We start from the raw sequence: 15,221 nt of genomic DNA, 5'->3' as shown, positions 1-15,221 counted from the left end.
TTTTCCATTTAGATCAATCTAGTAGAGTGGTTTTTGCTATGCACCGAGATGTTCTGGATTTCAGCTGAACAACTTCTTTCAATGGTAGTTAGCCAGCCAGCATCTACACTATCAGAGGTAAAGATACTTTGTCTGGGTTGCATCTGACCTTCGTTTTGAGAATTGATGTCAGGTAGAACAGGTACTGTGATCACGGACTGTGCTGACAAGTTCATTAGGTTAAAGAACATAACTGTTTGGGCCAACCTGGGACTAGAATGATCATTACTGTTGAAAGTTGCTTGAGTTTCCTCAGACCCTTGGTATTAATGTGATTGGTGGGTAGGTGAACATGATCTCCAGTGCCCATGGGATGAAGAGAAAATCCAACATGGAGCCAGCCCCCCTTTAACCAGAATATGTGGCATTTCTTGTCCTAGTCTGTAGTAAAAAAGATCTATTTTTATATATCCTATGGAAGATGCTTTGCAGGATCAAGTCCTCTACTCAAGGTCATCTGAAAACTGCCTGCTGAGCTGGTTCACCAGGATGTTCTGTAAGCCTGCTAGAGCTACTGGTGCGATTTAGCGTGGAATATGCCTGTTCGAGACTAATGGCTTCTTGGCAGAGGAAGGGGGAGATGACCATGCCACTCCTTTTATATTGACAAAACATTGCTGTCATGTTGTCAGTCATTATTTCAGTAGCTGATTCACATAGCACAGCTACAAACGTTGTGCACGCTAGGCTAATGACTGAGTTCTAACGTTTACTTGGAGGTAAGCTTCTTGGGAAGTTTGGAGGTCTTAAGCATGAAGGTGCGCTCGGTGAGTTTGGCAGATTTTAAATTAATCTGGATGGCTCTAAGTGGAAGGCACCATCTTTCTCGTCTGGTAAGGAAAAAAGATACCGCTGCTCGAAATCAGTTACTCTTCCATTTCCTGCAGGTGTTCATGCTCACTGTCCTGTTCTTAATGGTGCAGGCTGTGAAGCTCTACCAAATGTCCCTCTTGAGTTGACCTATGATATCTTGTAGGAGAGGGAGCTCTTACTCTAGAGAAGGCACTAGAGTGAGACTTCCTAACTGACTGCATACCCTAAGGGCCCAAGTAGGGCAAGACTGCATATTATACGTGTAAGAGGCTGCAAGCCATGAGGGCAGATATTAGGGTAAACGTCCCCCCACAAGGATTCCAGGGTCTGTGTTTATAAAGGAGAATCCTGGATTCCCTCTCAGACCAGTAGGGCTTGTAAGAGTGAAAAAAGTGAATGAACATAAAAATGGACATATGGGTCAGACCAATGGTCCATCTAGCCCAGTAGCCAGTCTTCCGACAGTGGCCAATGCCAGGTGCTTCCGTGGGAATGAGCATAACGGGGCAATTATTGAGTGATCCATCCCACTCTCCAGTCCTGGCAGTCAGAGGTAAGGGACACGCAAAGCACGGGGTTGCATCCCTGACCATCTTGGCTAATAGCCATTGATGGACCTATCCTCCATGAATTTATCTAATTCTTTTTTGAACCCAGTTGTAATTTTGGCTTTCACAACATCCCCGGCAACAAGTTCCACAGGTTGACTGTGCGTTGTGTGAAGACGTACTTCCTTTTGTTTAAAGCTGACCCCTGGTTCTTGTGTTATGTGAAGGGTGTATAGCACTTCCCTATTCACTTTCTCTACACCCTTCATGATTTTATAGACCTCTGTTATATCCCCCTTAGTCGTCTCTTTTTAAGGCTGAACAGCTCGTGTTTTTAATCTCTCCTCATATGGATGCTGTTCCATACCCTTAATCATTTTTGTTGCCCTTTTCTGTACCTTTTCTAATTCTAAAATATCTTTTTTGTGATGGGAGACTGGAACAGCAAGCAGTATTCAAAGCGTGGATTTATACAGTGGCATTACGATATTTTCTCTCAAATGTTTCCTAACATTTGGTTAGCTTTGACTGCCACTGCACACTGAGCGGATGTTTGCAGATAATTATTCACCATGACTCCAAGATCTCTTTTGTGAGTGATACCAGCTAATTTAGATCCCATCATTTTGTATGTATAGTTGGGAGTATGTTTTCTAATGTGCATTACTTTGCATTTATCAACACTGAATTTCACCTGCTACTTTGTTGCCCAGTCACCCATTTTTGTGAGATCTTTTTGTAACTCTTAGCAGTCTGCTTTGGATTCAACTGTCTTGAGTAACTTTCTATCATTTGCAAATGTTGCCACCTCATTATTTACCCCTTTTCCCAGATCATTTATGATTCTGAGTATGTTGAACAGCACTGGTTCAAGTACAGATTCCTGCAGGACACAAATATTTACCTCTCACTATTCTGAAAACTGATCACTTATCCCTATCTTTTGTTTCTTGTCTTTTAACCAGTTACTGATCCATGAGAGGACCTTACCTCTTATCCTAGGACAGCTTACTTTGCTTAAGTTTGGTTTTCTGAAAGTTCAAGTATACTATATCCACTGGATCACCCTTGTCCAAATAGGGTTTATTGACCCCCCTCAAAGAATTCTAATAGATTAATGAGGCATGATTTCCCTTTACAAAAACCACGTTCACTCTTTCCCAACAAATAGTGTTCATCTATGTAGCTGATAATTCTGTTCTTTAGTATAGTTTCAACCAATTTAGTTGGTACTGAAGTTAGGCTTACTGGCCTGTAATTGACAGGATTGCCTCTGGAGTCCTTTTTAAAAAATTAGGATCATATTAACTATCCTCCAGTCATGTGGTGCAGACGCTGATTTAAGTGATAGATTACATACCATAGTTTGTAGTTGTGCAATTTCATATTTGGGTTCCTTCAAAACTCCTGGGTGAATACCATCTTGCCCTGGAGACTCACTATTGTTTAATTTATCATTCTGTTCCAAAAACTCCTCTACTGACACCTCAATAGGGGACAGTTCCTCAGATGTCTTATCTAAAAAGACTGGCTCATGTGTGGAAATTTCCCTCAGATCCTCAGCAATAAAGACCGATGCAAAGAATTCATGCAGCTTCTCCGCAACGGCTTCATCTTTCTTGAATGCTCCTTTAGCATCTTGATTATCCAGTGGCCCCACTGATTGTTTAGCAGGCCTCCTGCTTCTAATGTATTTCATTTTTTTGCTGCTAGTTTCTGAGTCTTTTGCTAGTTGCTCTTCAAATTCTTTTTTGGCCTACCTAATACTTTTACACTCCACTTCTCAGAATTTATGCTCCTTTCTATTTTCCTCAGTAGGATTTAACTTCCATTTTTTAAAGGATTCCTTTTTGCCTCTTACCACTTCTTTTACTTTGTTGTTTTGCTATGGTAGCACTTTTTTGATTCTCTTACTATGCTTTTTAATTTGGGGTATACATTTAGTTTGAGCCTCTACTGTGGTGTTAAAAAGTTTCCATGCCACTTGCAGGCATTTTGTTCTTGTGATTGTTCCTTTTAATTGGCATTTAACTAGCTTCCTCATTTTTGCATAGTTCCCCTTTCTGAAGTTAAATCTCACTGTAGTGGGCTTCTTTGATATCCCCCTCTTCCCCAAAGATATTTAAATTCAATTATATTATGGTCGCTATTACCAAGTGGTTCAGCTTTATGCACCTCTTGACCAAGATCCTGTGCTCCACTGCGGACTAGAAGAACTGCCTCTCCCCTTGTGGGTTCCAGGACTAGCTGCTCAAAGAAGCAATCATTTATGATGTCTAGAAATGTTATCTCTGCAGTCCGTCCTGAGGAGACATGTACCCAGTCAATGTGGAGATAGTTGAAATCCCTCATTATTATTGAGTTTTTAATTATCATAGCCCCTCTAATCTCCCGGACCATTTACCAGTCACCATCACCATCTTGGTCAGGTGGTCAGTAGTATATTCCTGCTGCCATATTCTTCTTATTCAAGCATGGAATTTCTATCCACAAAGATTCTATGGTACAGTTTGATTCATTTAAGATTTTTATTATATTTGATTCTATGCTTTCTTTCACATACAGTGCCACACCCCCTCCAACATAACCTACTCTGTCATTCTTATATATTTTGTGCCCTGGTATTACCGTGTCCATTGATTATCGTCATTCCATCAAGCTTCTGTGATACCTATTATCTCAATATCCTTATTTAATAACAGGCACTCAAGTTCACCCATACTAGTGTTTAGACTTCTAGCATTTGTACATAAGCACTTACAAAATTTGTCACTTTTTAGCTGTCTGCCATTATGCAATGTAATTGAATGTGACTCTTTTGCATTTGACTGTTTCTCTTCAGTTTCTGCCTGTACTTTATCAATTTCTAGCCTTTCCTCTTTACTAGGATATAGACAATCCCCATTAAAAGATCCTCCATTAAGGATGTCTGTCCAAACCGTGTGCTCCTCCACACCCGTCAACTTTCCCCCAGCCCCTAGTTTAAAACCTCATCTACAACATTTTAATTTTACATGTCACCAATCTGGTTCTGTTTTGGTTTAGGTGGAGCCCATCCTTCCTGTATAGGCTCCTACTTTCCCAAAAGGTTCCCCAGTTCTTCACATACCTAAACCCATCCTCAATACACCATCATCTCATCCATGCATTAAGACCCTCCAATTCTGCCTGTGTCTGTCTGACCTATTACGTAGAACTGGAAGAATGTCAGAGAATGCTCCCATGGACGTCCCAGACTTCAGTCTCTGACCTAACAGCCTAAATTTAGCCTCCAGGACCTTTCTCCTACCTTTCTTTATGTCACTGGTGCCTACATGTATAACCACCTGGCTCTTCCCCAAGACTGCACATAAGCCTGTCTAGATGTCTCAAGAGATCCACGATCTTTGCATCCAGCTGGTGAACAACAATTCACCATGTTGTTCTCCTGGTCATCATAAACCCAGCTATCTATATTTCTAATGATCGAATCCCCTGTTACTATTATCTCACTCTTATCAACTGGCGATACCTCCCTACTATGCTGAAAAAGGGAGACTCAACCAAATATTCTTACTCTAAAAGGTGAGCTAACCTCTCTAGTGTCATATGGTGATCTCAGATCCCACCCACAACCTGAACAGTAGAGCTCATTGGTACAGAGGCAAAAGGTAGACAATGAAAGCAAGCTTGATTCTGGCTGTGCAGTCAGCACACAATCACTTGGTACAGAAGGCACAGAAAGTCTGTGCTAGAAGCATCTGCACTGCAGCTGGCAGTCCTGGGTACAGACTGAATCAAAATAGATATACAGGGGTTGGTACCAGGTCAACTGTGGAGTGCTCTTTCAAGAGGTACTGTGGGTACTCTGACTGGTCCAGTGCTGAATATCAGAGAGACCTATTTGAGCCAGAACTGCCTTTTGGCTGCAAGACTTGAGGAGATGTTTGCCTCATTTTACTAGGCCCCTGGGTGGGTGACCTAGGCCTGCGCTCATTAGGAAGACACTGTTCCCACAGCCCCTTTGATGATTGGGTAGACGAGGTCTTAGCTGCTCTATCAGGATTGGTAGTTGAAGTGTTCAATGTCTTAAATAAAGAGAGCCTGGGAGTTTCGAGTAGAGCCTCAGCTCACAGGAGCACTAGATGATGGAGCGTGATCAGGCTTGGTGGGCCCTTCCCCCTCTGATTCAGAAGAAGTTCTCAGAGTGCTCCAGGAGAAAAAGTGAGGTGGGCCTGTCTTGCTGTGTGTCCTTCTAGTAAATAAGCAACAGGCTGAGCACGCATCAGGAATGTGCCTTACACAAAGTCACTCTAATCACAAAAAATTGTGATTACCAAAAACTATATTTTAAAGTTATAAGAGAAACTGACAAGAACCAGCTAAATCAAATCAAGTTAGATCTATCCTTTAAATGTATGGTTCTTTGATCTATCTCTGACTAGGTCTTTGCACCGTACAACTTACAGACATAAAAAAGGAATTCACATAGGTCTGGGAATATTAATTATTTGTCCTTTCAATTCAATGGGAACATATAGGACACTTATTAAAGGTGAGGCTCTGAATATGTACACGAGAACACTTACTACATCTATCTATAATGCTAATAAATCACTACAAGAATGTAATGCTGAGCCCTGGGGGGTCAAGGAAGGGCAAGGCTGCTTTTTCCCCTTCTTGCACCCCATATGGGGAAATCACTCAAAAGAGGGGGAGAAGAAAAAGAGCAGAGAGGATCTGAGTGAGTACAGGATGCCCAAATGGGGCAACTGGTAGGGAAATTTCACAGAAACATTTACTCTTTTTAACATAGCATCAATTTGACCCAATTGCCTTTCATGCACTATTTAACTGTGCTAAAGAGGTACATTCTGCAGTCAAATAAGACAATTTGCATGTTGCAGATAAGCTTTATTACCCCCAGCTCATGGCCCCTCTAAACTGAAAGGGTAAATCAGTCATCACCCCACCCCTAGAACTCCGTTTCTCCCTCCACACTCTGCGATACTGGAAGCAACAGTACTGTGTAAGGCTCATATATTACCATTGTTATTGTTACAAACCTGCCCTTGACACGTGCTGTGGAGAGAGGGTTGTATGTGTTACTAACACTGTGGCTCTGGCACAAGGACCATAATTTAAAATGTGCCCTGCTGCATATAATGAGTTTGTCACTCCAACATTGCACTCGCTTGTCCTGCAGTTCGCTGTGCATACATTCCATACACAGAGATTTGCAAAGTAGCATGCACAGAATGTTAAATGTGAACAGTACACTAGCATGCAGAGTTTACCTTTAGCACATCTTGTTTGCTTTTTTCCACTTTGTCTTGTAATTTCTTAAGTTGTTCTGGATTCAGTGCTGGATCTGCTTTGCTGTTCATTTCTCGGGATATAGCCAGTTTCTCTTCTTTGCATGCTGCATGGTATGCTTTCTTAGCAGCTTCCACCTACAAATGAAGTTTTGAATCTTTCTGTCTGGTACAATTTACAAATAATCAGCAGCAGCTATGTATGAATGAGTAACTTCACTGTCATGAAAAAACTGGCATTTTGTTTGGAAGAACCTTACAATCAGACCCATTGCTATGCTCAAGCAATTTAATCACAATACAATGTAGGAGAACGAGCGTGAGGAAATTAAATATTATAAGATCTGACATTCTCCTTCCATACAAAATAAGTTACTGTCACTCAGTTTAGCTTAATAAACTTACTGAGGAAAGAAAGATTCAGTGATGCCTCTCAGAAAGCCCTGAATAAAATTTTTTGCTTGTGCCTGTGTCTCCCCCGTGAGTCCCCTCCCATACACACCTTTAAATAACAGACACAATGTTCAACCAATCAGTCTCTCCATTTCTCTCAGGATGTTTTTCCTTGAACTCATTTTTCCTGTAGCATGTGCCTCAACTAAGTCCTAAATCCTATATCTGTACAAACAGATGCTGTAAAAGGGCAGAAAAATAGGTTAACTCCACCTTCTCCAGAACTATGCTCAGGTTACTGAGGTTGGAGAGGGTGCAGTGGTTACTGAGAAAATATCAAGAGAAGATTTTTCTTCAGAAGAGGCTCTGAAGCAAAAAGAAAAGGAATACTTGTGGCACCTTAGAGACTAACCAATTTATTTGAGCATAAGCTTTCGTGAGCTACAGCTCAGCAGACATCTAATTGAGAAAGAATCCAGTAGACTGTGTTTTTTCTCACTTTAGTGATTTCTATGAGGTATCAATATACCGACGCACAACATGCAAGCTACTGCTGTACCTCTTTTAGCTTTTTTGCCCAGGGTTTCTGTGCCTTTCTGTATCCATCTTCTGCTTCTTTCGTTTCCTTAAATCCTCCCATCATTTGCTTATGAAAGGCCTCCTTCTGCCAGTTCTTGATCTTTTCAAAGTCCTCATTCATCAGTGCACTTTTTATGTCTAGATGTAATTCACTCACTTTTTCAGCTTCTGACATAACTGCATGCCAAGCCTTTTCTACTGTTCCATACTGTGGACCTAAACACAACAGGACAAATAATTTTCAATAAATCACAACACACAGGACTTTCATCCCTAAAAAGCCATCTCAAGCTATTTGTTGATACTGAGTTCTTATACTGTATTTAGTTGTACATAATCCATAATCCTATTTTTGTATTTTACATCTTAAATTAGAGATTAGTGTATTTTCATGCTTTTTTTAAACATTATGTAATTACAGATTAATAGATTTTAGGTCCAGAACGAACCATTTCGATAATTTAGTCTGACTTTCTGCATAATACAGGCCATAAAATTTAAACCATTAATTCTGACATCAAACTCAATGTGAGGTTGAATTATAGCATATTTTTTAGAAATAAATCTAAGTTTGATTTAAAGATTTGTAGTGACTGCAATCCACCACATCCCTTGGTGAATTATTCCAGAGGCTAATTACCCTCTCTAATAAATAACACCTTTTTTTTCAGTTTCAAGATTCAACTTCTAACCACTGGATCTTATTATGCCTTTGACTGTTAGAAAGACCTCTATCATCAGATATTCTCTTCCCAGGTAGGTTCTTGTAGACCACCATCAATTCCCCTCTTAACCATCTCTTCAATAAGCTAAATAGATTGAGTTCCTTAAGTCTCACCATACAGTATGTTTTTCAGTCCTTCCATCATTTGCTGAACCCTCACCAATTTTTCAAAATTTTTGTGCCTCTATAAACACTATGAAAGAATACAGTATTCGACTAGTGGCCTCATTAGTGCCACATGCAGAGGTAATAACTTCCCTACTTGATGTATTGCTATTTTGATATAATCTTAACAGCCTATTTGATAGACTTCTGTTTATATACTAAAAAACCGTATTTGCTCTTTTGGTCATAGCACCACACTGGGCACTCGTGTTAATTTGTAGTCCACCATGATGCCCAAATCTTCTGTAATTATGTACTAATCACAGTCAAAGCAGCCTTCCTTGAAATTGATTCACAGTCCCTTCACTGCTGATACGCCACCAGAACTGCCACTGACTTCTTAATATTCAACTGCAGTCTCCATAATGTGGGTCTTCTACCACTACTTACCTGAAAAGTTCTCTTGTACTACACATCTATAAGAACCTCTGAGCAAGGAAGGGAAGATTCACTTGTTTTGACATGGAACAAGCAAGCAAGTCACGGGTACAGGAGTGGATGCCTTAATTTAGTTTTGATAACTGTGCTCATCTTTTACAGCAATTGGTGTTTTTGTAAAGAATCCATTAAGAGGCTAAGAAATTCTGTGCACCCTTTCACCTTGTAATCACTAATGTTGCAATGCTCCTTTTGAAACTATTTTCTTCATCTCATGACATTTTGGTTACCTTTTTCCACAAGTTGTTTCCATCTTTTTGCCCATTCTGTAAGCTGCTGAGCATAGGTCTTCTCTATTCTTGCACGTTCATGAATACAGTTCATGAGATCGCTGCAAAGTCTGTGACCATCATCAATTCGCTTTACTGTACGTTTATAATTTCCAACCTAGGAATACAAAAAATATTTAGGAATTGCTACTTGAAAGCTGTGGGCCACAAGAGAGGCAAATCTCCAGTCTATCAGCAATTAATAGAACAGCATGAAAATGGGAACCAAACAGTAAGAATCCACTGTTTATAGCACAAATTTTCAACAGAAAGGGCTAAGTTAACTTAAAAGAAAGTATGAGAAAATTTATCTTTTAAGGAGGAGAGCTGAACATGAGATTTTAATTTCAAGTACCATGTTTTTTTTTACAGAAGACTACAGCGAGCCAATAACATTGTTGCTCAAGGGTCACACTGCATGCTTTCCTGCTAAAAATAGAGTGGTCCACTTTGAAAGTTACACTAAGATAAAAATAGAACCACCAACATACATTAACATCAGCACTTCTGCACTAATAGCATCTAGGACTGTAATAAAATTATAGCCCTTTTGTAATGTAATTATGGCTGCAGTTTAAGTTCGTCACCAGGAGAAATTTTTCTTAAGAACAATTGCTTTACAGTATTATTTGATGTTTGCATAATAAAATATTCTAATTTTTGCCTCCTGATTTTCTACTTTAACCTCAACACAGAAACACAAGATTTTACTTTAACACCCATCACTACGGGGTTCAATAGCCACGTCCTACTTTGCTGTTCAATGTGTTAAAACAAACTGCACCTTTCTGTATTATGGAAACTACAGTTAAGAATGAATGAATACAGGAGCACTATGAAATTTACATTTAGTATGACATTTAAATGAAATCTCCAGGGTGAAGGAGTACATAGTTTAAGAATGCAACATGGAAGAGCTCAACCACTTCAAGTCTGGCAGAGACTCAGAGGACAGGCAGCAGATTTTTAACAGTGAAACAGATTAAAATATGGAGTAAGTAATTAGTTAGCTCTAGAAGGTACTGTAAAGTTCCATTTGGGAAGAAACTGAGAGCCAACACCAGGTCCATTATTAATGTGCAGCCAGTGGAGGAAAAAAAAAAACCACAGGCACTGTAAAGCTTTTGTAAACATTTAAAAACAATTAACAGAATTTGTCCAATCTATAAATATGAGAATTAGTTACTCAACTTGTTTGTCAAAACCACTTAACTGCAAAGGAACACAGAATTTGGTTGTCAGGTGGAGGATGAACTTGTATTCAAGTATTTCATATTAAAACGTATTTGACGTCTTCACATCTAGACACTGTCTGATAGTGATCTGAGGTCCTAAACACATGAAGCTGTTCACCAAATCTTTTAGGTTTACTTTTTACAAAATTTTAGCACATAACTTTGTAAATGACTGAAAACTGAACAAGACAGCAAAGTAACCTATCTGTAAATCCACTTGATTCAGAATAGTTCTACAATCAAATACACGGGTTACTCTAGGTGGAATTTTGTGCCACTGCGCATGCACAGAATTCATATTCCCCGCATATGTCTTTGCTTCCCCGCAGAAAAGTGACTTTCTGACAAGAAGCAAAGGGAAGCTGCATGAGCAGTCACTCACTACTCCCTAGCTGCGCAGGATCATTGTTTCAGGCACCAAAAGCAGCCGTCAGAGAGGTTAATCGCCGCAGGGCTGGAGACACACCAGCCAGTGGCTCCTACCCCGAGCTGGAATCAGACCCACCCCCAGAAACCTCCCAGAGCTGCAGGAAGCTCAGCATCCTCCCCTGCTTCCTGCCCCCATCGCCTCTCAGTTGTGGAGGGCTATGGGGGGTTCTGGATTTATGGGGTGAGGTTTGGTGGGGGTGTCTGGTTATGGGAGGTCCAGATGTATGAAGAGCTGCTCCCCCATCCACTCAACCCCCATACATCTGGACCTCCCATACCCAGACACCCCCTCCAAACCTCACCCCATAAATCCAGAACCCCCCTAGCCCTCCATACCCAAATCCCACGCCACTGAACCTCAAACCCTGCATCTGGACACCGCTGCATCCAGATCCCCTGCCTCTGGACCTCCACCTCTGCACCCAGACCACCCCCCCACTGAGCTTCCTGCACTCAAACCCCCACCCTGATGAGCCCCATCCTGAGCCCCCACATCCAGATCCCCATGCCACTGAGCCCCAATTAGCTGCCACCAGACCCCCACCCCCCAAGCCCCACTCTCCCAGTACCCAGACCCCGCCACTGAGCCCCAACCACTTTCACCTGGAAGCCCCTGCAGAGTCCCATTGCCCCTGCATCTGGACCCCCCCCATGAGCCTCTGTGCATCCAGATCCCCCCACACCTAGATCCCCCCACTGAACTGCCTGCACCCAGACTGTCCCACACACAATCCTCTCACCCCACACCTGGATCCCCCACACTGAGCCCTTCCACACTTGGATCCTGCCTGTTCCATACCTGCTGCATCTGGCCTCACCACTGAGTCCGTGTCCTTGGGGTGGGAGATGGGGAGGCTGCAGGGTGATCTCCCACCTTCATGCAGCCAGTGGCCTGTACTCCCCACTGCCATGATGGAGCCTCTGCATTTATTTATTGACAAATAAAACTTGCAGAATTTTAAAATATTGTGCACAAAATTTTTAATTTTGGCATAGAATTTAATTTTTTGGCACAGAATGCCCTCAGGAGTAACAGGTGTACACGTTTAGAATACTCCTCCCACTTTTAGAAGAAGGGGTTAAACAAAAGCAATTGTTTTCTACATTAAGGTAAAAGGCCACACTTCATTTTCAGCTCATCAATGGCTATGCTGATATTTCATACATAAATATTCTATGCCAAAAATGACAATATTGTTTGACTTTGACAACTAATGCCCTTACAGTAATCTGTTCAGCATTCCTTAATTACTGGGCTATACTCATTTCAGCAAAACAAAGAATGCCAGGTGGCAACTAACCTACTACCCTCTCTCCTCCCAAAAAGACACCTGATCTAGCTTAGCTATACAAAGGTGATTTGTTTTAATCTTGTCAAAGAACAGTGCATTCACTGTTAAATAACTGCTTAACAGGATGTGACAAGCTAGAAATAAAGTCACCACAATCTCAAGTGAGAATGGGCAAAGTGCCCATGCCATACACCTTTCATCCAGTAACAGAGAAATGTTAACATTTCCCTTACTTTCAACAGAAACTGGGAGATGATTCACTTTATACTGACAACTAACAGCAAATATGACTTTACACTAATTACACAAAGTTTAGGTAAATTAAGAAAAAAAACTGAGCAGTACAAAAAGAGATCTTCATCAGACTCTTGATGAAGGAGGAACAGACATATCTGCTCAAAAATTATTCTGGTTCAAGTTCTGCAGCTGAATGCTATCAAAACTGGTTATGCTACCTTCCACCACTAAAGGAAACCTCATATAAGCATCAGTTATTTTTGTGTCTAATTACACATTCTGGGACTTTTATGGCTGTGGAAGTCAGAATATTTTCTTAATACTACAAATTTAAAATTTTTACCAAGATCATAGGATTTAATATACCAATACTTAATAGAACTTGGATGCCTTGTAGTATTCATAATGTAAGACAGAACCTTTTAGTTCTAGGTTTCTGGCCATGTTGGTAATGGCTTAAAATTGCCACTCTCAAACAACCATTCAGAGGCTTATGAAACAAGATGATCTATTATCTTTCAGTTCCTAGTGGATAGGCATCTACCTCACAAAACCCACAATCACGCCCAGAACCCCTGCTGGCTAAGAACTGCATCCATGTTGGAAATGATTTACCATTTATTCCTAGAGATGGTCCCCTACTCCAGCTAGGGGTGGAAGCACATTGGCAAGACAGTGTGGAAAGCTTGCTTTATATTAATTCATTCTGTGGTTAAAATAGGCTATCATTTTCCAGGGCTGTAAAGACAGGTACTTTTCACCAGAGCTCTAAAAGTATAAGAATAAAAAATGCTGACATCGAGAAACTATAAGCTATCCCATTTGATAGATTATTGTGACTTCACTGCCAATTGAAATAAATATATTTGAAAATGTAGAAAAACATCCAAAAATATTTAATAAATTTCAATGGGTATTCTATTGTTTAACAGTGCAATTAAAACTGGGATTAATTGTGATTGTTTTAATCATGATTAATTTTTTTGAGTTAATCGCATTAGTTAACTGAGATTAATCGACAGCCCTAGTTAAAAGTTTAATTGTATTTATGAAAAGGCTCGTGAATGGTGCAATATACACCCTGTGAATCAGCCTGACCCAGGAGTCTAATGGATAAGGAATCTAAGTTCAAAGGTGGGAAAGGGTCTTTTTCTGAGAGATCACAGATTTAGTCCAGGGGTCTCACCCTGATCTGTGTTTACTACTCAGATTCTTAGCAGTGTCAGCACTGACTTCCCTAGACAGGGCCTGATTGGTGGTGGCAGAGTGGAGGAGCTGACTGTGGGCCTGGTGGTGTGAGCACTGGTTTTGCTGGACTAGAGGCAAGCATCTATTTGATCATTACCAAATCTAATGAGATTTCTGAGAATTTAGATTGGGGGTGGCGGGGAACTGTATTGCAAATAAGAGTTCTGGGCCTCAATAAGGCAGGCAATTAATAACTCAGACTCTAAGATCAATCAGATCTCTTATACACTGTTGGGTTTTGCTCATTTTATTTTATGCATATACTGTTGTGTTTTTCCCAACATGTTGTTTGTGGTTTCATATTTCCACAGAACTCCCAAGTCCTGCCAGTGGGGAAGAAACACCAACAAAGGGACAAGAGAGGATTTAAATTTTTAGTTCCAAAATCAGTTACTTTCTGTAACTGGTTCTTTGAGATGTGATGCTGATGTGTATTCCCATGCCTGCCACGGGTGGTGGTGGGGGAGGTGGTGAAAAGAGGAACGGCAGTGAGGGCAGCCAGCTTCAGCAGTGTTACTGAGCATGCTCAGTCCGTGAGAGCATGCTCAGTATAAGCCAAAAAGCAAATCGGGGGGGACGACAAAATAACCCCACATGCCCCCCCCACATCGCCTCTGTAAGCGAGTCTGTGCACACCCCACACACCGGAGCTTTTTGCTTAGCAGTACCCCTAGAGGGGTGGCGCTTGTGCCTCGTGCCTATAGCCCCTCCCCTGGCTGTATGAGGTGGCGCTGCCCCGAACCCCCTCAGTTCCTTTGCACTGAATGTCCAGGGAAAGACTCCAATACAGAGGGAATGTAGCGTGTGTCGTGGAATAACCATCTGCATCACATCTCAGAAGAGTTGCCCCGGGACCTGCAGTGCTCCCAATTGGTCTTATGCGACCTCTTCTTTGGCACCGACAATGGAGAATGATTCCTGTGCTTCTTCAGAGAGACCCCTATCCTGGAACGAGAAGCAGCAGCACTTTCTGAGCCAGAGGGCAATCTGTGGCCTGAGGAAGGCCACAATATCGCGTCAGGCTTCATGGGCTGTTCAAGCAGGTGCTGCTTAAGGCGAACATCCTGCGTTGTCAACCTAAGTCCTCTCTTGAACGTTTACAAACTGAACAGTGCTCTTTAAGGTGGGCTTCGCCAAGGCACAGCAAGCACCACATATGGGGGTCACTGTTAGGAATAGTCACTCCAAATGAAGGGCAATGTTTGAGCCCCAGTGAGGGGAGTATTACCGCTAACACTATACTTAGGGCCCTACCAATTTCATGGCCGTAAAAAACATGTCGTGGACCATGAAATAAGCCCTTCCCTGTGAAATCTGGTTTCCCCCTACTACTAGGAGCACCCCAGGCAAGCAGCTCCTAGCTCCAGCTGGGCTGGGGAGGGACAGAACTTGTCCATCGACTGCACAGCTACTCTCAGGGGGGAGCTCAGACCCTCCACCACCTCTGGGAACCTCCTGCAGCTGAACGAAGCTCCGCGGTTGCTGCCTTCGGAGTCCAGCTCTGAAGGCAGCACAGAA

General features: G+C 41.7%; 1 protein-coding gene across 10 annotated transcripts in view; it reads right to left on the bottom strand.

The window, feature by feature from the left end:
• PACSIN2 (protein kinase C and casein kinase substrate in neurons 2) overlaps positions 1 to 15,221 on the bottom strand; it is a 140,458-nt gene that overhangs the window by 21,401 nt on the left and 103,836 nt on the right. For all 10 annotated transcript variants that reach the window (XM_073317035.1, XM_073317103.1, XM_073317054.1 and 7 more), the window contains 3 exons: positions 9,224 to 9,380; positions 7,647 to 7,882; positions 6,677 to 6,832 (listed from right to left, as the gene is read on the bottom strand). In XM_073317035.1, the coding sequence (XP_073173136.1) occupies positions 6,677 to 6,832; positions 7,647 to 7,882; positions 9,224 to 9,317 (486 nt within the window). In that variant the 5' untranslated portion in view covers positions 9,318 to 9,380. The remainder of the gene's footprint in view (positions 1 to 6,676; positions 6,833 to 7,646; positions 7,883 to 9,223; positions 9,381 to 15,221) is intronic.

This window comes from Lepidochelys kempii, chromosome 1 (assembly GCF_965140265.1).
Source record: "Lepidochelys kempii isolate rLepKem1 chromosome 1, rLepKem1.hap2, whole genome shotgun sequence".
NCBI classification, from domain to species: domain Eukaryota; kingdom Metazoa; phylum Chordata; order Testudines; family Cheloniidae; genus Lepidochelys; species Lepidochelys kempii.
The sequence above is the reverse complement of the archived record's forward strand: the minus strand, read 5'-3'. Positions and strand labels throughout refer to the sequence as shown.